We start from the raw sequence: 24,578 nt of genomic DNA on the forward strand, positions 1-24,578 counted from the left end.
CAGTCTCAGCACAAAGGCTGAAATTGAATATACATGGAGACTGAACTTCTGTAGCCACTTGTCATATAAAGAGAAGTGCCTAATTTCCTACGACACCACCTTCACTCACCATCCTCAGGAGGAAGACTAGCAGCTTCTTTTTCAAGTTCATCCAAATTAAAGGACAACGTCTGTAGCAAGGTCAAGATTTCTTCACCTGGACTCATAGCAACAGTGCTAAAAGAAAAAATCCCCCACATCTGTAAAATCCCATGAAATCTAATTGAACATACATACATTAACAATATCAGTTTACAGTAACTCTTACCTTTTAGGCTTGATAACAGACTGCTGGAAGTAATTCTCTGCCATATGCAGCTGGTCCAGGTACTTAGCAGATCCTTCGAGTTCTCCCTATTTAAAACAGGTCATCAACACTAGTGTATCAAATCCTCCCTCAACTTCCCTTTCATAGCAGTGCCCAGAGGAACTACCACTAATAGTGAAATGGGGGTGAGTATCACAATGCAGTTTCCTTGCTTAGTTATTGGTAGGGCCCTACCAAATTCATGGCCATGAAAAATGCGTTACGGACTGTGAAATCTGGTCTCCCTTCATGAAATCTTATCTTTTGTGTGCTTTTACCCTATATTGTACAGATTTCACAGGGGAGATCAGCGTTTCTCAAACTGTGGGGTCCTGACCAAAAGGGAGTTTCGGGGGTGGGGGGTGTCACAAGGTTATTTTAGGGGGGGTGGCAGTATTGTTACCCTTACTTCTGTGCTGCCTTCAGAGCTGGGGGGCTGGAGAGTGGCAGCTGTAAGCAGGCACCCAGCTCTGAAGGCAGTTCGCCTGCACTGCTGCTGGCGAAGTAAGGGTGGCAATGCCATACCATGCCCCCCTTACTGCTGTGCTGCTGCCTTCAGAACTGGGTGGCCAGAGAGTGGCGGCTGCTGAGTGAGGGCCCAGCTCTGTAGGCAGCAGTGCAGAAGGATAGCAATACCATAGCATGCCATTCTTACTTCTGCACTGGTACTAGTGGCTGCTCTGCCTTCAGAGCTGGGCTCCCTAGCCAGCAGCCGCTGCTCTCCAGCTGCTCAGCTCCGAAGGCAGCACTGCCACCAGCAGCAGAGCAGAAATCAGGGTAGCAGTATCACAACCCCCATACAATAACCTTGTGATCTCCCCCCACAAACTCCTTTATGGGTCAGGACCCCTACAATTACAACACCATGACATTTCAGATGTAAATAGCTGAAATCATGAAATTAATTATTTTTAAAATTCTATGATGGTGAAATTGACCAAAATGGGCTGTGAATTTGGTAGGGCCCTAGTTATTGGTTTGCATACATTGGCTCTTTAGGAAAAATCCAACTAAGTGCAGCCTAGAGTAAACAAGAGCAATTAAGCAGTGACCATAACAATGGTGGTTTGTAGTGTTACTGTAGCAGTGTTGGTCCTAGAATACAAGGCAGGGGAGGTAAATCTATTATTGGACCAACTTCTATTGGTGAGAGAGACAAGTTTTTGAGATTACACAGATATTACCTCATGCACCTAGTCTCTCTAGTACAATGATGTAAATTATACTACTTTCCTCTCACAAAAAGTAGAGGGCAGAAAATGGGCATACGTTTTGCTAATAGTAGGGCATGAATTAAAACGAAAAGAAAACATGCCAAAAAAGTGTTATGCAGCAATATAGTTGATCTTACACACAAAGAAATCAGGAAATGCAAAGTTTGGTACCGTGGGAACCATACCACACTGAATATATTAATATATAACAAAAAAGAGGCAGGGTTACAGATGCTGTGAGAACCATAGATGAATTTCCTGATGTTTGTGCATTTACAGTCATAAGTGTGGCGTCGCAGGAGTGTACTTTTTTGCATTTAATAATATTTTACAAACATACCAAAAAGGTTAGGACTTGTCAACTTAAACTATAAGCCAAGGAATGACAGGTCAGAATTAAGAGACTTTGGTGATTTTTTTTTTTAAATCATCATCTGCAGGAGACCAGAGGGATCAATGGGCATGATGTTAAATTCCAAGTGTGGAATTTAAGTATATTTGATTTGTGAAACAAAATCATTACAAAACAATATTCCCCAATACATTTACTATTTCATATTATTGTTTTCAATATATACAAATAAAAGCACTTGCATGCAACAGCACTTGTCATTTTGGCTTCCTTCCTTCAAGTCTATCCTCTCATTCATGATAGGTAGGAGCTCATCCCCAAATCCTACAATATCTTTTCATTTGTAAAGACATTTTATTCTAAACTATTTGGTGGGGTGGGGGAAGGGAAATAAAAGGTACTGTATACAGAATTTAGGAGTGGTTCCTACCATGACATGAGCTTATCTTTCATGATGAGAGGAATTATGTTCCTCGGCCTCTATCTAAAATCTGCTGTAAATTTTGACCGAAATTTGAAAGCTGGTTTTGTTTTTCCTGAGTTATACAAAGAGAGACAGAGACAGTTCCTTACCTTGAAATAATTATTTTTCTTCAGGCTGTTGAGGAAACCAGCCCAAAAGGGGGTGTTTAATACTTGCCTCTTGGAATCAGGAGAAACTGTGTTGCACTTGGAGCATAATATTTCAAAGCCATGAGCCTATATAAGAGATGCAGGAAACATAGGCTCTTAACTATGACATGTTTGTTAAAGTTTGCTTTAAATGACTGCACAAAGAACTCAGTAGTGATAAGCTCCAGATTCTGTCATGAGAGAAATGATTTGATGCCTGCTTCCTGGGACATAACTGCCTGGGAGTACTGCAGAGGCAGAGTTCTCAAATTCCAGAATAGCAAGGGGGTGGGCCCATGATCAGGGATCCTAGAAATCCATTTGCTGCAGGTAAAAAAATGGATTTATTTATTCTTTTAAAAACAGAGAATCTTTAGTTCTTTACATTTTGTGGGGAAACAAATATATACAGTGGAACCCCAATTATCTGATCTAATTGGGACTGGGGCCAGATCGGATAATCAAAAATTCAGATAATCAGGAGAATAGGTAGGGCTTGGACTGTCAGCCGTTTGTGGCAGGTCTTGGGCTGTCACCCTAAAAATTGTAAATATATCAATAAAATATTGTGTTCAATTGATCTTCATATATATTCTGGCTAGAGAAACTAAAGTTCAGCAATTCATTTCAATCACAGAAAAAGAAGGCTTTTTATGTTTTTTTTTTTTTTTAAATTTTGAGGTTTTTATCGTGGAAAAAGTAGGATCCCTGCCCATGACACTCAGTAGCAACCCTAACAAGTGATTAAGATGCGTTGACAGGCTTCAAGAGGAGGACCATCTATTTCTCCTGAGCTGCAAGGACAAAGGAGATCTTTCATCTTCACAAAGGTCTCATTTCCATTTTCCTAGAATAAAACTTAGTTTTTCAACAAAGACAACATGGTGGTAAGAATATCTGGATCCTTCTGGTACAACTTCCAGTGGAGGAGATGCACGAGTAACCAGTTATGAGTTTCTATTTTTCTGGGACAGATAAGACTCTTGCAAGAAGAGTGGAAAATTTTTTCTTTAATGACTTGGGAGAAGCAAAGCTGGGAACTACATTCAGATGGGGGGAGGGAGAGAGTAAAGTTTGAGAAAAAGGAATGGATTTGCTTAAAGGGAAAGTACTTGGAAGAAATACCCGTGCCCAATCTGTAAAAACAATCCTCTACAGCGGTCTGATACAGCATCCTTTTGGGGACGTAAGCTGCTGTTTGGCTTCAAGTTCTCTCTGTAAGCAAGCCAGGGGAAAATAAAGAGGCACGCTTAATGATTCAACCACCCCCAAAAATATGAACTAGAGGGGAAAACAAAAAACAAGCATAAGTGTAGGAGACATGTAAAAAGACATTACCAGTTTCATGCCTAGCTCATGTGCTTTGTATTGATGGTGTACAGGAGAAGGCAATGTATATCCACTGCGTCTGTCTGGAACAAACTTCTGCTGCATTAATTGTGCATATAAACATTTAGTGAATGTGACCTGTAAATATCAAAACAAATAAACATATTGTAGCATGATTTTCTAGAAGACGCACCAACTTAAATAAAAAGCCATACTTTTGTCTGAATCTTATTTTACACCTGCAGTTGTTAAAAGTAACACTTACAATGTTACTTAAAGACTGGTGATTTGATTGGTGATCCCCCCGCCCACATTTTTTATGTCACAATTCCAGTATCCTCCTTCTGTGAGCTGGATGACTTCAGCAAGGCCTTATTGTATACATAAAGTCATCAGGTGGTTGCTGAGAGGCCTTACTCTGGTGAGGAACGGGTTTGGGAGCAATGGCAGGAAGAAAAAGAGTGGCAGAGTACCACCCACCCTGCACAATAAAATTTGAAAAAGGAGTTTCGCCTAGTTATTGGGGCAGAAAAAGTAGATAAAAGGAATTTAGACTTTTTCTAATTTTAGGGTTGTCTTGGGGAAGGGTGTTAGGGTGCTTTAACCTTCACCCACTCACTTCCCTGGTCCTTCTCGCATGAACAGAAAGCAACAATACCCGAAGTCCAAAGGTGCAAACAGTTCGATGTTTATTGGGGTGAACTTCCAGCAAGCATGATTCCAGTTTCCTTCCTTAGTATCCTCCTTCCCAGCTCTGACACCACAGAGCCTTACACCTGTGTCCCTGTTCCCATTCCTGCCCTTAGCCAAACATGATTCCAGTTTCCCCAGCCCCATTCCCTGTTCCCATTTCCCCCACCCCCCTACTTCCTGATTGACTGCAGACTATATAATAAAACTTGACTTCTGCTTTGCTATACCTTAACCAATCATGTTCCTGAAATTTAACTAACCAATCCTAACATATTGTAACATGAAGAAAAGGAGTACTTGTGGCACCTTAGAGACTAACCAATTTATTTGAGCATGAGCTTTCGTGAGCTACAGCTCACTTCCTCGGATGCATACCATGGAAACTGCAGCAGACTTTATATATACACAGAGAATATGAAACAATACCTCCTCCCACCCCACTGTCCTGCTGGTAATAGCTTATCTAAAGTGATCATCAGGTGGGCCATTTCCAGCACAAATCCAGGTTTTCTCACCCTCCTCCCCCCCACACAAATTCACTCTCCTGCTGGTGATAGCCCATCCAGCAGGAGAGTGAATTTGTGTGGGGGGGGTGGAGGGTGAGAAAACCTGGATTTGTGCTGGAAATGGCCCACCTGATGATCACTTTAGATAAGCTATTACCAGCAGGACAGTGGGGTGGGAGGAGGTATTGTTTCATATTCTCTGTGTATATATAAAGTCTGCTGCAGTTTCCATGGTATGCATCCGAGGAAGTGAGCTGTAGCTCACGAAAGCTCATGCTCAAATAAATTGGTTAGTCTCTAAGGTGCCACAAGTACTCCTTTTCTTTTTGCGAATACAGACTAACACGGCTGTTACTCTGAAACCTGTCATATTGTAACATGATTATGTACCCAATTATATCCCACCACCTTAATTAGTTTACACCCAGCAAAATTAATTATACAGCAGACAAGAACAATCACAGAACCAGGCAGAGATTATACAGACAAACAATAGCAAAGTGGGAACTATAATGACAAAACAATACAGAAGTGAGGATTTCACATCCCAGCTATTGATAAGTGAGTTCTTGCCAGACAGGATGCTATCAAACTAAGTTTCCTTTTACATTTTCTAGGCACTTCCCTTTCTCTGGAGATGACAGGAATACAATCCTGTCCTGATAGTGCCTAACAGCCCAACAGCACCTTATTCCAAACTAGTCATATTGAAATGTGAGGGTGTGACTGTTTGCTTCCTAGCTTATGGCTGCCTCTGCTGCTTAGCCACAGGCCTTAGCCTAAGAACAGGGCCTCAAACTGTCACAGTAAGAGAAGGCCCTTACACAAGCAGACAGTGATTTTGATTCTTTCTTTTATACCTCTAGAACTAGCCAAGTGATAAGAATACACCTAAATTCTTAAACTACAGGCCTTTGCAGACAGGCCTGAATATCTAGATCCTAACAAAGGGTGAGACAAAACTTTTTATAGTCTATAATCATCTAGTTCCCGTTACTGTTGGAGTATATAGTAGTAAAACATAAGATTCCTAAAGCAAACAGAAATTCATGACTGTCCTCAAGAAATATGAATTTGCAAACATAGAATCATAGAATATCAGGGTTGGAAGGGACCCCAGAAGGTCATCTAGTCCAACCCCCTGCTTGAAGCAGGACCAATTCCCAGTTAAATCATCCCAGCCAGGGCTTTGTCAAGCCTGACCTTAAAAACCTCTAAGGAAGGAGATTCTACCACCTCCCTAGGTAACGCATTCCAGTGTTTCACCACCCTCTTAGTGAAAAAGTTTTTCCTAATATCCAATCTAAACCTCCCCCACTGCAACTTGAAACATACTGTTTTAAAATTGAAAGCCATACATTTCCTAACATGACTACGGAACAAACAGTATATCCATCAATCAAGCAGTCAGTAGAATGGCAATAAGTTACAGGCAGAAAGATCACTTACTGAAGTCATTACACATTTGTTGGGCAAGAAAATTTTGAAAGGGCAACATGCTTGTAAGTCAATGGGATCTCGCAGATAAAAGGCCTGGACTGCTGCAGCAACCAGTGCAGGGCGATGCTTCAACACTACCACAATGCCTGCTGGAAGGTAACAGTGGGCTTGGTGAAGGGAGGCCTGGACTTTCTCAGGATACCTGTGGCAGGCAATAATACAAAAAATACTACAGACATGACCAGCCATTTAATATAGGCCTGTTTCCTCTGTCATTTAATATCAGAATGTACATTATGCCAGATTATTAAAATACTCTGAAATCAAATTAGAATACTAGTCAACAATGTTTCTACAAGACTTGCATAGCCAAGCTCTTTTGCCAAGATCAATGAAATTCCATTCCCCACCCCGTTTTGGGGAAATGCATTATTGTCAACTAGCCAAACAGGCTAGCTGTATAGCTTCTTGGTAATAAACAGAGGAGTCAAATTACAGTCATTTTGCTCAGCCCCAGGTTGTCAACTTCTGCAAAGGAATTTCTACCACCAATCCAGTGACCCTTACTGGCCAATCCTGAATGCAAGTTGATGGTCTGAAGGCCATTCTACTTCTGTCTCTCAGCCGAGAGCCCAGGAAGAGATCCAGACATACACTTCTATGGAAAGGCTCAAATTGCGTCAGCCTTCCTGGAAGTCATGAATGAAGAAATAATGTTGTCCTTTTGTAAAAGCCTGGAATTTAGCCCTGAACCACTGAGGTGTCAGTGCTGAGATCAGAATATAGTGTATGGGACTAGCGTTGTTAGGGTCCCCACCATAAGAATGCCACAGAAATTAGCATAGATTTGTCAGGATAGGAGTAACCTCATTGTAGTTAACAGGAAAATGGTTTAGATACCATGGATACTTAGATACAGGAGGTAAGTTCCCGAGAAGCTCAGGATCAGAACATTCTGGTAAAGAATATCAGAAAAAATAATCCACGTACCCACTGATGCGTTTATATACAGCTGCTCTAATAGATTTTGTGGCCAGGAAGTCCTCTGGGTGTGCATACAATAGCATTAACGCCTGCAGGATTGTTGGATTGGTGACAGGTAGCCAAGGCTCCTCTCCAAGAGTCTTTGGCTGTGGAATGATGCACAATTCTCCTTGGTGGAAAAAAACCTGACAAAATGTAACATGTTCATTAGGCAAAATTTTGCCAGCGTTCCATACAGGTCTTAAATTAATGAATGACTGGTGAATTTATACATACACCTCTACCCTGATATAACGCTGTCCTCCGGAGCCAAAAAATCTTAATATGTTATATCAAACTTGCTTTGATTCACCGGAGCGTGCAACCCCGCCCCTCCGGAGCACTGCTTTACCAAGTTATATCGGGTTGCATTATATCGGGGTAGAGGTGTAGTTACAAAAACTTTCTCCATGTGAAGGGATGGTTAGAGAGGATCAAAATGGCACATCAGAAGGAACATCCATATTCACATACAGATTAATGAATTTATCTATTAGATGTCCTTTTTTGCATTTATCCAAACTTCAGAGAACACATTAGAAATTAGGAGTATGAGAAGAGAATTGATCCAAGAAGCAGAAGTTGAGGAAAGGAGGTAATTATTCAGAGAGTCTCACTGGGTGCAGCAAAGACTCGGGACTTAATCATTGATTCAGAACAATTCTGACGGCAACAGGTCCAGTCAAATGAATTTTTAATTTATTTCAGTTTCTTTAACAGGACAGATAACATGCTTGGTCTTCTATCTGAGGTCTCCTCACTCAGAGAAAGGAGGCAGGGAGGCTTAGGATCAAATCTCAGTACTGACACTGCCTGGCTGTGTAATCGCTCTGTCTCAGTTTCCCCATCTGTAGAACAGAGAACACTCCTCTCTCCTTGCTGAACATTTGTAAAGCACTTTTGATCTCCTTGTAAGGGAGTTAAAATAGCGCTATATATCCAAAGAAGGTTGTGTGGGGTTGTGTGTGTGTGTGGTGGTTTGGGTTTTTTTTCCAAATAAAGAGCATTTGGGAGAAGAAACAACCCTGCCAATAAGTATCATTCTGTCCTGCCATTTAAACTAATTGCTGCCAAGATACTCACTTATATTTACTGATTACATAGTATCAGTAGTGTCACACACAGCCTACATGAGCATTTACACTGGTTTATGTAATATTGGTATTATGTATACAGAAGTTCAGGTAACTTTAAAGGCAAACCGAAATTTTAAGCATGATTTGTGTGAGAGAACCATTTTGTGAGGAAAAAGCATGCTGGGTAATCACACCTTCTTAACTATTAGAGAATATTTCTAACTAACAAATTTAGATGACATGTATAGGTTATTAATCTGGCTTTCTTCTTATTTGCACCTTCAGATACCCAGACATGCTGATAAACCAAGGGTAGATCAAGTACTTCAGAACTATCAGAATTCAAGAGTTTCCTAGAGAACAACATTCAAACGAATGGGATGTTAGAACACATAGTATGTCCAACTGCACTGGACGTGTTCAACTGGTAAGCCTGTAGTAAGTTTTTGTGGTAAGCATAGCTATTAAAAAACAAAACAGAAGAAAAGAAAGCTAGACTGTGGTCAAAGAGATCAAGCAGCTGATCACAAGACTTTGGTTCAGTCCAGAGACTGCCTTTACAAACAATGTGACAAGTGTAGATTTGTGATGGAGGTAGGAGAATAAGACAGGTCAACTAATTTCATTTGCAGCTTAAGCTGGGATTTGATTTTAAGTCTGCAGGGGTAAAAGGCTACTGCAATTAACTCAATACATCATTGAATTACCTGCCTGCTTGCATGACAATTTCACCTACCCGATTGGTACTATTTTCAGGTTTTAACCACTTTGGGAGGAAGTCAGCTGCCTCTATCAGCAGGAACTCACCATCATTGTCATCAACCCTAATCAAATAGAAATCAGTGTCATATTAAACATGGTCCTGTATAGCACAATGATAAATAATTACTCGTTATTGCTTCAGTGAAAGGGGGCTTCTTCACTTTTTTTTTTTTTTTTTTTAAACATTCATTGTAAAAGATTTTTTCCCCTCTTAATCCTCTACAACAAGATAGAAACATGGTTAAAGGTTTCAGCTGCCTGGTCCTTTTAGGAAAAGCATTTTCCCTTTTACTTGGTAGCAGCCTTAAATAGGGTTTCCAGGATTATTTTTTGCATGTTCCTATTTGGAAGTCAACTAATGTTTCCTCCACTTGAACGAGTTCTTTTATTGAAAATAAATTAACAGGTCTGCAGAATTTTTAGTCACATTTGTATTATGAACAAGAATAGGACTCATTTCTTTGAGCCATGTATTAGGAAAAGATTGGAAACATGCTATATGCTTAAGTACAGTTTATATAGAAACACAATTAAGAACAAGACTGGGGGAATATTATTTCTATACACAGATTTTGCAATGTCAAGCACTAACCATATTTTATTCTGGTCACCCTAAAAGGCACTTTTATTTCATCTATCCTAGAAGAGAGTAAAATTTGAAATCGAGAAGATATTGTTATATAGTAAACCTAAAATTCAAACTACAGAGATTCGTATTCTCCCTCAGGCTCTGGTACACCAAAGCACTTAAGACCATGCTTAACTAAATTCAAAGGGACTATGCATGTGCTTAAAATTAAGCACATGATTACGCACTTTGCTAAATTGGACCCTCAAGGAACAGTCTACAGAAAGACCAGTAGGAGAGACAAATTACTTGTGTACTTTTCTGAACGTACTAACAGTGGGCAACTCAACTGTTAAGCTCTTTTCCCTTACTTTCTCCTATATGACAAGAAACCATTAGTACAAAGCCACTACTATGATTTCTATTTTCAATAAATACTTTACAAACTCAGACGTCTGACACAAACACTGTGGCCAGGTCTACGCTATAGACCTATATCGGTATAAGTATGTTGCTCCAGGGTATAAAGAATCCACACCCGAATGACACAGTTATATTGACCTAACTCCCCATGTAGACAGTGTTATGTTGATGAGAGAGTTTCTCCCATTGACATAGCCACTACCTCTCGAGAAGGTGGATTAACTACGCCAACAGGAAAAGCTCTCCCAACAGCATAGGAGCGTCTTAACTTGCAGGGTTTTAAGTGTAGACCTGGGATCTAGCCCACATGTACTGAAGTAAACGGTAAGACTCCAGTTAACACTTTCAAGCTGTTTTAGAAGGAAAAGTTATTTGTCTTTCATTTCCCCCCATCTTGACAACAGAAGTGTGTTTTTGAAAAAGCAATTTAATATTATCCTGGTGAGGTTTAGAGTACAACAATAGCTGTCATTGAAGGAGCTTAAAAGGCTTTTAATTTACAGTTTCACAAAACGCTGAAAATGTGTTAGAGGTACCTTGCTGCTAATTCTGGAAACTTCTTTGTTATTTGCTGTATGAGGTACACAATAAACCATTCATCTTCAATATTATCCCCAAATTTAGTCACACCACCAATATGTGCAGGGATATCTCCTGGGAGGAAGGATTAAAAAAAGATTCAAGACAGAAGTTAAGCAGTATCACCTCTATTAATGGTCTGTAAAACATGGTCAATCAGAGAGGTAGCCGCATTAGTCTGTATCCACAAAAACAACAAGGAGTCCGGTGGCACCTAAAAGACTAATACCCAAATAAACCTGTTAGTCTTTAAGGTGCCACTGGACTCCTCGTTGTTTCAATCTATTCACTATGTCAGCAGTTCTCAAACTTTTGCAACCCGAGGACCCTCATTTTGAAATAAAATTTTTCGGGGATTCCCAAGCTCCCCCCACCCCCCTGAAAAGCAACCAGCACATCTCTTTGGCAGCGGTTCCCAGGCAGGGCAGCCACGGGGTCTCCACCTGCTGTCCTTGCCCACAAGCACCATTCCCACAGCTCCCATTGACCACAGTTCCCAGCCAATGGGAGCTCCGGAGTCTGTGCTTGGGGCAGGGGCAGCACGCAGAAACACACCCCCCCCGCCCAGGGTCACAGGGACGTATTGGCCACTTCTGGGAGCGGCACAGAGCCAGGGCAGGCAAGGAGCCTGCCTTAGCCCTGCCAGACTTTTAGCACCTAAAATCTCCTGGGTTGGCTTCAGTAGGCTCTGGGAGATAGAGGGAGGGGGAGGAGTTGATTAGCGGGGCCCACGGACACCCTGGAGTACTCTCGGGGATCCCAGTTTGAGAAATGCTGCACTATGTAATAAAACTGGAGGTGGGGAGAAATGGGAGAGAACATGACTCAGCAGTTGAAATGATGAATGTTTTGTGCTAGTAGTTCTGTTAACAGCGATATCAAACAAAGAAAGCAAGATAAGCAGTAGGCAACCTTAGTGAGAACTGCAGTACCAACCCAACAAAATATGGAGAATGATTTGCAACTTTTCACTTGAGGAAAGGGGTTAAACAACAATACTATAAAAAAACCCTGAGTTTTCAGTGAACAAATTCATAACAGTTTCAGATTTTCCTCCTCTTGGCCCCAAAGATTTACAGACATTCCTCAGTAATATCACCAGCATGTTTTATTTTCATAGTAGTAAGCAGGTAGAAATCCCACCCTCTACCAGATTAAAACAAATGCAGTAGTTTTACCTTTAGCAGGTTTATATTTGAGATTAAAAGGTTGATTTTGCCAGATATAAGAAACTAATATGGGTGCAAACTGGACCAATATCTTCTCAATGTACTGCTGAAGAACTTCTCTGCGTTGGTCTGGGTCACCTGGTTCACAAGTTATCAGAAAGAGCTGGTACTGCACGGCATCTTCTGCAGTTGCCACTCTCAGCTCCCCTTCCATTCTGAACTTTTATAAAGGTGTCCTTCAAAAAAAAAAAATAGGTTCAACCATTCAAAACCAGTAAATATTAAGTAACCCACCCTCCAAAATGATATATTCAGCCATGTTATCTATTCCAAACATTCCTGATGCTCTTCTACATTGCCCCAGCCAGTCACATCGGATAAGAAAACCCTTTATTTACTTTACGGAGCAAACCAATTCTACAGCAGAGGGAAACCTTAAAAGTTGTCTCAGAAGAAGTATGAACTAGAGAGCTCAGCCCTATGTCAGGCAACCTGTAGCCAGAGCCATGGCAACGGGTGCCACAGACACACATCAGGGTCATCCCCGAAAGAAACACTTGGCCTGTCACCCACCTCCACCATCACAGCCACAGAGCGGAGCGGGTCCCGCTGCCCTCCACCGCGCAGGGCTAATGCCCCGCGGCCTCTTCTCCGCAAACTGCACCAGCCGCTTCCGACCCCACCGCGGCTACTGCGCCCAGCCCGGACACCCTGACGCGGCCAGCGGCTTCCCGGGGAGCTGCGGGGGCAGAGCGCCTGGCGAGGGCCCCGGCGCGCGAGTGCGAGCGTTAGACCGCCCGGCCTCGCGCCCCCAGGGAAGTGCGGGCGGCCTAGGCCAGCCCGCCACACGAGGCCGGAGAACGTGGGAAGCCCGATCGCGGAGGGCCCCGAGGACTCTGCCCGCGGCACCACGGCCCGTTACAGTCGCCTCAGCTCACCCCTCACCAGCCGGCGCGCTCCCTGCTGCGCCAGTCGTCACCGCGCGCCAGCGGCAGCTTCCGCTGGGGGGGGTGGGGCGTCGCCATGGCGGCCGGAGGCAGAGCCGGGCGGCCGGAGAAGCCGCGATGAGGGATGAGGATGATCTCGCGATACACGCGGAAGCCGGTGCCCCCCGGCGCCCTGGAGATGTGAGTGCCCCCGTCGCTGCAGCCCGGCTAGGGCCAGCCCCGAACCACACGCGGGAGATTTGGCGGTAACGGCCCCAACGGCCGAGACCTCACTGCTCCCCACCCTGACAGCTGCACCCCGCACACAGGGCCTGCCCCCTGGCGTGCCAGCAACAACCCTCACATAGGGCCCGAGCCCCCCCCCCAGCCTGATAGCAGCTCCCCCCCATGACCCGCGTCCCCCCCCCGCCCCCGATCACGGCACCCCTCCCTCCCCCACAGGGCCTAGCCCTTCCCACCCGGCCTCACTGCAGCACGGGCCCCAAGATCCTCTCCCCCCTCATACGAGTTTGGGTTTTAAGTAAAGCATCAAATATTGCGAGAACTGTAATCCAGTTGCCAGAGTTGGCTACATTGAATATGTTTCACAGGAGCTGCCCTAAGAATAGCTAGAGCTATCAGTCTTTGATTCTTTAGGAGTGACAGTAGTTTATCAAACAGAAATCTACAACAAGAAAAGGAGGACTTGTGGCACCTTAGAGACGAACCAATTTATTTGAGCATAAGCTTTCGTGAGCTACAGCTCACTTCATCAGATGCATTCAGTGGAAAATACAGTGGGGAGATTTATATACATAGATGTAAGCAGTGTCAGGATGAGCTCCACCCTGACATCTGGTGGTGAGGTGTGGCAAGTTGTGGAAAAGAACTTCAGGGGCCGATCTCATTTGCATAGGCACACCCACCACGCCTAGAATGAGACCATAGCTGCCCAAATGGTCACTTTGGCTGCTGTGGGATCCCCAGTGTCTCTGTTATTGGGGCAGGAAGAATAAATTGTTATTACCCTGATTATGGGAACTGTGCTTGGAACTGTACGTGGCCTTTTGTTATGATGGAGGGATTCACCATCAACTAAGTAGCACTCGCTAGGCAAGGGTCATGGGTTCCAAAACTGTGTGAATGGAGAGAGGCTGGGGACAAGTAGTAGTACTTGGTGGCATGGGCCCCTTGGTGAGGGCCTTACATGCTGATTGCACTTCCTCCTCTCTCCACTGTGGAATATCAGAGCTAATTTTGATTTCGTTAGAAGTCTAGTTATAGGCTGCTGAGCTCACTTTGGGCTGACAGTGCACCAGCACTGGGGCTCCCCTACTATAAGCTGAATTCACCTAAGAGCTGAAATCACTGAGTGTTGTGTTAAGTAGTGGGGGAGCCTGAAGATATATTGTGGAGCAGTTTGCGGGACGGCTGGTGAAGCAATTCGACGCGGAGCAGTGTGTGGATGGCAGGAGCTGCTTGTGGGCCGTGGAGCTGAGTTCGTGGGGCAGCTGAGCGAAGGAGTTCGTGGGGCGGCTGGCGGAGCGGAGCGCAGCTGAGCGAGGGAGTTTGTGGGGCGGCTGGCGGAGCGGAGCGCAGCTGAGCGAAGGAGTTCGTGGGGCGGCTGGCGGAGCGCCGCTATGGAGCTATGGGGCGGTCAGCTTCAGATCACGTAAGGTGCCTCTTACCCCGTCCCATTTCCACCCAGGTTGGGAGGTAAAGCTCCGCCGATAAACTTTCGAACTCTGGGAGCAGTCCTGTACCAGGAAGTGGAAGGCAAATGTAAACCGGTAGCCTTTGCCAGCCGAGGATTGTCTGATAGTGAAACTCGCTATCCCACCCACAAGCTGGAGTTTTTGGCCTTGAAATGGGCCATCACTGAGAAATTTCGAGACTACTTGTATGGTGCTCAGTTCCAGGTGTGGACAGACAACAATCCACTGACTTATGTGTTAACAAGTGCTAAGCTGGATGCTACAGGGCAGAGATGGGTGGCCGCCTTGGCTAGCTATGAGTTCAGCATTCAGTACCGATCAGGGAGAAGCAATGTAGATGCAGATGCATTGTCCAGGCGTCCGCAGGCTCCAGAAGTTGCTGTGATACCCACAGATGGAGTGAGAGCTATTTGCAGTGTGAGTCGCCGAGAGCCAGAGGCCCGTGAAGACTTTCAGGGATGTGTTGCAGAAGCTTTGGGCCTGCCCCCTGAATGCATGCCTTCTGCTTCGGTGAACTATATTGCATTAGACCAATCTCCTTTGCCCATGCTCAATGCGGCTGACTGGCAAGAAGCCCAGCGGCAAGATATTGACATTCGTGATACACTACTTGCCAAAAGGGAGGGGCGAAGCCCAGCTGCGGTTGTCCCACCTAACCCGGAGGGTAAACTACTATTGAGAGAATGGACCAAACTAAAACTGATTCAGGGAGTGCTACACCGAATGACCACTGACCCTTTACAAAAACAACGAGCACAACTAGTACTGCCAAAAAAGTACAGAGCCCTGGCCATGAGGGCCCTGCATGATGACTTTGGGCATTTAGGGATGGAGAGGACCCTGGAACTTATTCGTAGTAGGTTCTATTGGCCCCGAATGGCTGAAGATGTTCGCAGGAAATGTGAGACTTGCGCTCGATGTGTTCAAAGGAAAACTCTGCCCACGAGGGCTGCATATCTCAAGAACATCACCAGCAACAAACCTTTGGAGTTGGTATGCATTGATTTCTTGTCTGTGGAGGTAGACAAGAGGAATGTTGGAAACATTCTAGTAGTGACTGACCATTTTACACGGTATGCACAAGCATATCCCACACGTGATCAGAGGGCCACCACCATTGCTCGAGTATTGTGGGACAAATATTTCTCAGTCTATGGATTCCCGGCTCGGATACACTCTGATCAGGGGCGGGATTTTGAGAGTCACCTTCTGAAGGAGGTGCTGAAGATAGCAGGAATTAAAAAGTCTAGGACAACGCCTTATCACCCCCAAGGTGATCCTCAGCCCGAGAGGTTCAATCGAACCCTATTAGATATGTTGGGAACTTTGCGACCAGAGCAGAAGGCAACCTGGAGCCAGCATGTCGCATTTCTGGTGCATGCCTACAATGCCACAAAGAACGATGCTACGGGAGTCACCCCATATCTCTTGATGTTTGGGCGAGAACCAAGATTACCCATAGACTTGTGCTTTGGTGTATCAGAGGATGGAGATAGCTATGAAACTCATCAGCAGTATGTATCCCGACTAAGAGAAAAGCTGCGGGATGCTTATCGCTTAGCTACCGCTGCGGCTCGGAAGAACGCAGACCGCAACAAACATCGATATGATGCTAGAGTGCGTTCGCAGGAGCTCCAGCCGGGGGACAGAGTCCTGCTGCGAAATTTGGGTATTGCTGGCAAACACAAGATAGCTGACAGATGGAAGGCAATACCTTACCTGGTGATGGAAAAGCTGGGAGATCTGCCAGTCTACAAGATCAAACCTGAAGACGGTCCAGGGCAAATAAAGACGGTGCATAGAAACCTTTTGCTCCCTGTGGGGGAATTGGTAAGCACCCCTTGTGAGATGGGCCACGGCAGGGCCGCCGGGCAGAACAGAGGTGCTAGACCAAAGCCGCCATCCAACACAGACAGTGGGCCCCCTGCAGCTAACTTACCCCTATTCTGCACATCTGAGAGTGAGTCTGAGGAGGAAGACACAACCCTGGTGTATCCTGGGATGGAGACAAGATTTCAGTCTCGATCAGCTGAACCAAACGAGAGTTTTCCCTCTTCCGCCCTAAACCCAATGGCGGAACTATTTAGGCCCATTTCTGATACCCCGGTGCTGCTGATGAGACCCCCCTGTGATGACACACACAGGTTATTGGACAATGGGGACAGACAGGTAGAGGATGTCCTGGGCACCTTGGACCCTCCAGCGTTAGAACTAGGAGTGCAGGGGCCTACGCCAGTAGCCGAGGGACCCTCCAGGGAAGCCTCTCCATCCGTCACTCAAGAGGATGTTCCCCCTACCTCGGCAACAGAGATTCTCAATAGACGAGACAGGGTGATAAGACCAGTGAAACGGTTAACTTATGATGCACCTGGGGTGACTAGTGAGGAGCCAATACATATAGCACACAGGCTTGTGGAAGCTAAAGTGGGCTTCCTGAGGCCCTTTGGAGGAAACCAATGAGTTGGTATAAAGGGAGTGTGATTTGTCGGGACGACAAAGTCTCGGCTGGGGGGAGGATGTAAGCAGTGTCAGGATGAGCTCCACCCTGACATCTGGTGGTGAGGTGTGGCAAGTTGTGGAAAAGAACTTCAGGGGCCGATCTCATTTGCATAGGCACACCCACCACGCCTAGAATGAGACCATAGCTGCCCAAATGGTCACTTTGGCTGCTGTGGGATCCCCAGTGTCTCTGTTATTGGGGCAGGAAGAATAAATTGTTATTACCCTGATTATGGGAACTGTGCTTGGAACTGTACGTGGCCTTTTGTTATGATGGAGGGATTCACCATCAACTAAGTAGCACTCGCTAGGCAAGGGTCATGGGTTCCAAAACTGTGTGAATGGAGAGAGGCTGGGGACAAGTAGTAGTACTTGGTGGCATGGGCCCCTTGGTGAGGGCCTTACATGCTGATTGCACTTCCTCCTCTCTCCACTGTGGAATATCAGAGCTAATTTTGATTTCGTTAGAAGTCTAGTTATAGGCTGCTGAGCTCACTTTGGGCTGACAGTGCACCAGCACTGGGGCTCCCCTACTATAAGCTGAATTCACCTAAGAGCTGAAATCACTGAGTGTTGTGTTAAGTAGTGGGGGAGCCTGAAGATATATTGTGGAGCAGTTTGCGGGACGGCTGGTGAAGCAATTCGACGCGGAGCAGTGTGTGGATGGCAGGAGCTGCTTGTGGGCCGTGGAGCTGAGTTCGTGGGGCAGCTGAGCGAAGGAGTTCGTGGGGCGGCTGGCGGAGCGGAGCGCAGCTGAGCGAGGGAGTTTGTGGGGCGGCTGGCGGAGCGGAGCGCAGCTGAGCGAGGGAGTTTGTGGGGCGGCTGGCGGAGCGGAGCGCAGCTGAGCGAAGGAGTTCGTGGGGCGGCTGGCGGAGCGCCGCTATGGAGCTATGGGGCGGTCAGCTTCAGATCACGTAAGGTGCCTCTTACCCCGTCCCATTTCCACCCAGGTTGGGAGGTAAAGCTCCGCCGATAAACTTTCGAACTCTGGGGCTGCCCTGACCAGGGACAGAGACTTTTGGGGCATTGGACTTTTGGGACTTTGGGTGATTTGGGGTTGCTGGACTCAAGAACCAAAGGGAAAAGGGCATGCCCCAATTTGCCTGGGGTGGGGTTGTTTTTGCTCATGGGTTGTGTTATGAATCCTGTTGGGGGTGTTTCCCCAACATAATGCCACATTGTTTCTCTCTGTTATTAAAAGACTTTTGCTACACTCAGACTATGTGCTTGCGAGAGGGGAAGTATTGCCTCTTGGAGGCGCCCAGCGGGGGTGGTATATATTTGTCCCAGGTCACTGGGTGGGGGCTCGAGCCGGTTTGCATTGTGTTATTGGAATGGAACCCCTAGATATTGAACCCGGCCCTTGTTGCTGCCAACTCTGACGGGCAGAAGGGTTACATAGAGAACATGAAACAGTGGATGTTACCATACACACTGTAACGAGAGTAATCATTTAAGGTGAGCTATTACCAGCAGGAAAGGGGGGTGGGGGAGAGAAACCTTTTGCAGTGATAATCAAGGTGGGCCATTTCCAGCAGTTGACAAGAACGTCTGAGGAACAGTGGAGGGGGGGGGGAAATAAACATGGGGAAGTAGTTTTACTTTGTGTAATGACCCATCCACTCCAAGTCTTTATTCAAACCTAAGTTAATTGTATCCAGTTTGAAAATTAATTCCAATTCAGCAGTCTCTCGTTGGAGTCTGTTTTTGAAGTTTATTTGTTGAAGGATAGTCACTTTGAGATCAGAAATCGAGTGACCAGAGAGATTGAAGTGTTCTCCGACTGGTTTTTGAATGTTATAATTCTTGACGTCTGATTTGTGTCCATTTATTCTTTTACGTAGAGACTGTCCAGTTTGACCAATGTACATGGCAGAGGGGCATTGCTGGCACATGATGGCATATATCACATTGATAGATGTGCAGGTGAACAAGCCTCTGATAGCGTGGCTGATGTGATTAGGCCCTATGATGGTGTCCCCTGAATAGATATGTGGACACAGTTATGTGGACTTGGAGTGGATGGGTCATTACACAAACTAAAACTATTTCCCCATATTTATTCCGCCGCCCCCCCCCCCCCACCCTCCACTGTTCCTCAGACTTTCTTGTCAACTGCTGGAAATGGCCCACCTTGATTATCACTACAAAAGGTTCCTCTCCTCCCTCCTCCCCCCTGCCCGTGGGTAATAGCTCACCTTAAGTGATTACTCTCAGTTACAGTGTGTATGGTGACACCCATTCTTTCATGTTCTCTATGTATATAAATCTCCCCACTGTATTTTCCACTGAATGCATCCGATGAAGTGAACAGTAGCTCATGAAAGCTTATGTTCAAATAAATGTGTTAGTCTCTAAGGTGCCACAAGTACTCCTTTTCTTTTTGCAAATACAGACTAACACGGCTGCTACTCTGAAAGAAATCTACAACATAACTCAGGACCCCATTTGCCCTGGAGATTGTTTTGCAGCCCCATCTTAATCTAAGTCTCTTTGAAGTATAGAAAGTGATAGCCAAAATAAAGTGTGAAGGAACCTGTCTGATCTCTGTGTTTTTTGAAAAGATTTGTTAAAATGTAAATAATATTGTGGAAGCAGTAGTGGTGGACTGGATACAGTATCCAAACAAAATAAAAACAACTATTATTGTAAATAAAATACTTATTGTTTATGATCAGTGTTGTCATGTATTTATGTTATTCTGAAAGCATTAATTTGATGAATTATGGCCAAATAAGCTTAGTTTAAAGGGAGACAGTGGATCCTAAACCAAGATCTTTTATTTCAAACTTCATTCTGGAGTTAATTTTTATGTTTAAATTCTAAGACTTTGATGACAATAGCGATTTGTAACGGAATACTGGTAGATATTTAATATAGTGGCACTAATCCTCTAGGGATACAAACTCAGTTCAGGTGTGCATGTTACTGTTTCCTTGAAAATCATCAAAAACCTCTAATGCCCTGGAACTCTGCAGAAGTTTTCAGTTGTGGTGTTTATTCTCAGAACTAATGTCAAATTGAGCTTATTTATTTTATGTTTCTTTTAGCCATGGACTTGCAAAAAATGCTTTAGAGCATCATCCCCTGCCAGAGCCACGAGATGACATTTACCCTGCTACACCGGCCACTGAAAGCTATGAAGAAGTCTTGAGGTATCTGGAGTAATAAAATATTTTTGTCAGGAGACGACAGAGAAACAACTTTTGTGTTGTGTCCGCATTATAAAGCTATCACAGTGACACAGTCTATTAAATTAGGTGGTATATATGTTGATTCACAGTGGCATGAATCCACAGTATAACTACGTTACTAATGCTTGATTCCCAGAGATAATACCATATAGACCTCAGAGGTCTGCACTCGCACAAGTTGCCAGTGAAATTAATGGGACTCTGCATGGGCAAAGAGATCCCCAACATAGAACAGCTTCTTGGACTGGGGTCATAATGAGGCTGGAGACAATTGAATCCCAGCACCTGTCCCCGTCCCAGCAGCTTGACCCAGGCTTCTCACTAGGGTAGTGACTCTATGCGAGAGGTGGGCAAACTACGGCCTGTGGGCCACATCTGGCCCATGGGACCATTCTGCCCAGCTCCTGAGCTCCCGGCCGGGGAGGCTAGCCCCTGGCCCCTTCCCCGCTATCCCCCCTCCCCTGTAGTTACGCCACCGTGCGGGTAGCGCGGCTTGCGCCCGCCCACCTCCCAGGCTTTCCAGTAAGCCTGTCCTGCCGCTCTGAGTGGCATGGTAAAGAGATCTCAGGGGGCATTCAGGGGACAGGGGGTGGTTGGATGGGGCAGAGGTTCGGGGAGGGGGGCAGTCAGGAGACAGGGAGCAGGGGGTGTTGGATAGGGGGTGGGGTCCTGGGGGGGCAGTTAGGGACAGGGGTCTTGGGAGGGGGCGGTCAGGGGACAAGGAGACAGGGGGTGGATGGGTCAGGCGTTCTGAGGAGGGCAGTCAGGGGGCGGGAAGTGGGAGGGGGCGCATAGGGGGTGGGGACCAGGCTTCTTTGCGGAGGCACAGCCTTCCCTACCTGGCCCTCCATACCATTTTGCAACCCCGATGTGGCCCTCGGGCCAAAAAATTTGCCAAAAATTTGCTCTATGCCTTGCTGGTTGCCCTCCCTTTCATTTTGGAAAGACAATATGATATACTTTTTCAATCCCTAGTATACATATATGGGAACACATGTAGTGTTTGGGAATAATTTTCAGACTAGTTAAATTCTTTTGATTGTCACATCTTGTGAATGTTGTGGGTCATCTCATTTTTATGTTAGAAGCAGGAGAGAGGGAGAGTGATTTTCTGAGGTGTGGAGAAGATGAACTGGTAATTCTCTATGTAGTTAAAGGGAGACGGTAGTAAAATAACTCTTGGAAAATGAACATGTGAAGAGCCTAATCCTGCAGCCCTCTACTGGAATCTAAAATGTTATATACATGCCTTTCTATACAGGAAAAATAGTTTACTCATCCACATATTTGTGAATGTATCTCATGAGAATTTTTTCTCCCGCACCCCACAAAATGTGCATTTTAGGGAGTCTGAAATCTTGAAGGAATCAAATTACCCAGATATTACTGCAGCTGACAATGGGAGCTCATGGTCTGCTAGTCAGAGTTACACAGGAACCTCCACTGAAGACAGCTCAGTCTTCTCTTGGGGCTACGATGTGAGTAGAACACAGTCCTCCAGCATAAAATTATCAGAGACAGCTGAAAGGTTGTGCTGACACATTTAAAGTAGCATTTTGAGTAAATTTATTTGCAAAATCCAGGTTAAGATGAGAGCTGTAAATAATGCAATGGTATTTGTTATGGGAAAAGAAATGGAGGGTCTTTCTCTCTTAACCCCTCCCAACCCTCTTTTCTTTATTGTCTAATCAGGACATCTTCTACTAATACCTGAATATCGTATAGTCTGCATTTTTAGCCTAAAACTTTCGGATCACAGGTGATTTGATGAGTAAAGTTAATGTATACAGCATATATGTCATAATTGTTGAACCTCACATGCCAGTGTGTCGTTTTCATGTGGTTGGATTGACCAAACTGTATGTTGGAAAACCTCTGTGCTTCTCAAAGCATATTAAAGCCACTGATATTTTTTCTCTTTCATATTCTGACATAGGCTCTGATTAACAGGTGCTATTGTTCTCTCCACAGTGGAGACAGAAAAATTTTTGAATTTCAAATGACTTGAGAAACATCTTCAGTTGTTGTCTGTCTGGAGAAGCATCCTCAGTTGTTTACTGGCTACATAGAGGATTTGGCACCTATCAACTCTTGATTACTATTCAGTGTCAAATTTGTGGCAACATCTGATACCAGTTAGCATTGTTTTTCCATTCTCTGTCACCATCTATGGCATGATTAATTTTCCATTTCACTGAAATTTGGATGAGTCTTATTTTTTCATGTTTCTAGGTAATTAACCTGAATTGCCATGTCTCAACTGACATAATTTTCTTTCTTATTATTGATTTAAAACAAATATTCTAAAACCTTCTGATGTCTTTTCTATTAAACCATCCAATAGGGACAGTGCTAATCTAAATTTTGTGTGTACTTGGGATCAGCACTTACATCAATCCGTGTTCTTTCCAGTGGAAAGATGACTTAAGGTTAACATGCATGCGTGAGAGAGGTCCTTCTGTTTAAATCAATCCTGCTAAAGTTTAAGTAAACTAATGTTTTTTCAATGTAGGTGGCTTAAAAAAATTCTCACCCCAAATCCTCCCTTTTAACATTTTTTTGGATAATTTTCCTTCCTAGGAATTTGATAAAGCTGCCACACGACAAGTTCAGCAGATGTTCAGACACATTGATGAGCTTTTATATGAACAGAAAGAAAGTGTGCATGTTGAGGGTCTGCAAGTAGAGTGCCAACAATGGACATCTAGCTTTCCTCATCTCAGGTATTGTATTGATGGACTAATGCTGTTACTGTCACAGAATTATTAAAGAACCAAATTGCTAGTGGTGAAAATGGCTGTATTTTTAAACATTGTTAGAATTGATGTGAGTGTGTGTGATTATACAATATGTGGAGATAAAATTGTCTGTCGGCTCCCACCTCTTCCCCACTGCTGCAAGGCTCATGTTTAGTTCATTCAGGTGCTTGGAAGACTGATGATATTTTCCACTACATTGGGCCCTAAAATAGCAATTTTTTTCTTAGAAAAAGTTGCAAGGCATTTTTTCTTAGAAGTTATGGATGTTTATTTTTTATAATTAAAAAACACCAAAATTTCATCCTTGCTCTACAAATGAATAGCTTGCCAGTTATGGTGGCTGTTTGGAGACTTAAATCTTAGTCTTACATTTGACAGGTTTGCCAATGCTTAAGGCATTAGTGTTAGAAGAGGAGAAAGCAAAAGAATTCTCTTAACACATATGCATGATGCCATGGAATATGTGTAGAGAAAATACCTCAAACCACATTAAAATATAATCTGCAAAGCAGAAAATTTCTCTCATTTGACAAGTATATTTTCAAAGCTATATGTGTGAGATACAAGCAACCTCACTATTTCTATGGTGTTCATATGGCTTCCCAATAAACGTTGTTTACTTTCTTGTATAATAAATCATTCAGCCATTTTACGTATCACATTGTCTAATTTTTTAAAATTTTCTTTTTAATATTATAGGATTTTGGGGAAGCAGGTAGTAATCCCCACAGATGAAGGTTTTGGGTGGTATTCAAGTTCACCTTCTAGCAGCTTAGGTTCACTGGATGTCAGCCCAGTACAAGAAAGAGATTCTAGTGAGTAAGTATCAGTAGATTTCCCAGATTGTATCAGTATCTGAAGGTGATCTTTCTGCTCAAGGATTGCAACAATCAATTTCTTTTCTTAATTTATGAGTTGTATATGAAGTCAAGCTTCAGCATTCTTTGTTTGGTACGTTTTTGGACAAAGCATGGATTAGTAGCCAAAAGAAATGTTACTAGATTCAGGATGGTTAGACCTTCCAGATGAGTCTATTTTTGAGGTGCGGTAGACTACAAATTGACCTAATAAGTTGATAGTTAGCTTTTTGAGGATTTGTATATATAGTAGTTGCCAGTGACATTAATTAATTATTAATGTTGGTACAATGCTTTAAAGATATAAAGCACTTTTTTCTTTACAATTGTTTTATAAACTTATTCTCTGAGACTGTAGACTCTTGTATAAGTATTAAAAATATACAGCATTAAAATACACAATATGTAGGCTTACTGTCCTCTCCAGTACCTAACCCATTAATGTACCCATTTGGTCTTACAACCAAACCATCTTATGTCTCTCAGTCAACCATACAGAAAAAGCTAAATTCTGCTATTATAAATAGAATAACAAA

At 44.1% G+C, this 24,578-nt stretch overlaps 3 protein-coding genes across 13 annotated transcripts in view; 2 read left to right on the forward strand and 1 right to left on the reverse strand.

The window, feature by feature from the left end:
• The window catches only part of NUDT13 (nudix hydrolase 13), a 22,497-nt gene extending 18,440 nt beyond the window's left edge, over positions 1–4,057 (forward strand). The window contains exon 9 of the mRNA XM_073353660.1: positions 3,206–4,057. Coding sequence (XP_073209761.1) covers positions 3,206–3,268 — 63 coding nt within the window. The 3' untranslated portion in view covers positions 3,269–4,057. The remainder of the gene's footprint in view (positions 1–3,205) is intronic.
• The window catches only part of ECD (ecdysoneless cell cycle regulator), an 18,169-nt gene extending 4,843 nt beyond the window's left edge, over positions 1–13,326 (reverse strand). Inside the window, exons 1-10 of one of the 4 annotated variants that reach the window (XM_073353656.1) lie at positions 13,038–13,326; positions 12,102–12,328; positions 10,881–10,998; positions 9,328–9,415; positions 7,483–7,661; positions 6,502–6,694; positions 3,863–3,991; positions 2,486–2,611; positions 308–393; positions 110–216 (exon numbers count right to left, since the gene is read on the reverse strand). In XM_073353656.1, the coding sequence (XP_073209757.1) occupies positions 110–216; positions 308–393; positions 2,486–2,611; positions 3,863–3,991; positions 6,502–6,694; positions 7,483–7,661; positions 9,328–9,415; positions 10,881–10,998; positions 12,102–12,306 (1,231 nt within the window). In that variant the 5' untranslated portion in view covers positions 12,307–12,328; positions 13,038–13,326. Of the gene's footprint in view, positions 1–109; positions 217–307; positions 394–2,485; positions 2,612–3,862; positions 3,992–6,501; positions 6,695–7,482; positions 7,662–9,327; positions 9,416–10,880; positions 10,999–12,101; positions 12,329–12,665 lie in introns of all 4 variants that reach the window. The other 3 variants (XM_073353655.1, XM_073353654.1, XM_073353657.1) reach the window with 3 other exon arrangements.
• Positions 12,590–24,578, forward strand: part of FAM149B1 (family with sequence similarity 149 member B1) — a 27,362-nt gene continuing 15,373 nt past the window's right edge. For 2 of the 8 annotated variants that reach the window (XM_073353653.1, XM_073353648.1), the window contains exons 1-5: positions 12,595–13,219; positions 20,283–20,387; positions 21,772–21,904; positions 23,007–23,149; positions 23,885–24,004. In XM_073353653.1, coding sequence (XP_073209754.1) covers positions 13,164–13,219; positions 20,283–20,387; positions 21,772–21,904; positions 23,007–23,149; positions 23,885–24,004 — 557 coding nt within the window. In that variant the 5' untranslated portion in view covers positions 12,595–13,163. Of the gene's footprint in view, positions 13,220–20,282; positions 20,388–21,771; positions 21,905–23,006; positions 23,150–23,884; positions 24,005–24,578 lie in introns of those variants that run through there. The other 6 variants (XM_073353645.1, XM_073353647.1, XM_073353650.1 and 3 more) reach the window with 6 other exon arrangements.

This window comes from Lepidochelys kempii, chromosome 7 (assembly GCF_965140265.1).
Source record: "Lepidochelys kempii isolate rLepKem1 chromosome 7, rLepKem1.hap2, whole genome shotgun sequence".
Lineage (NCBI taxonomy): Eukaryota > Metazoa > Chordata > Testudines > Cheloniidae > Lepidochelys > Lepidochelys kempii.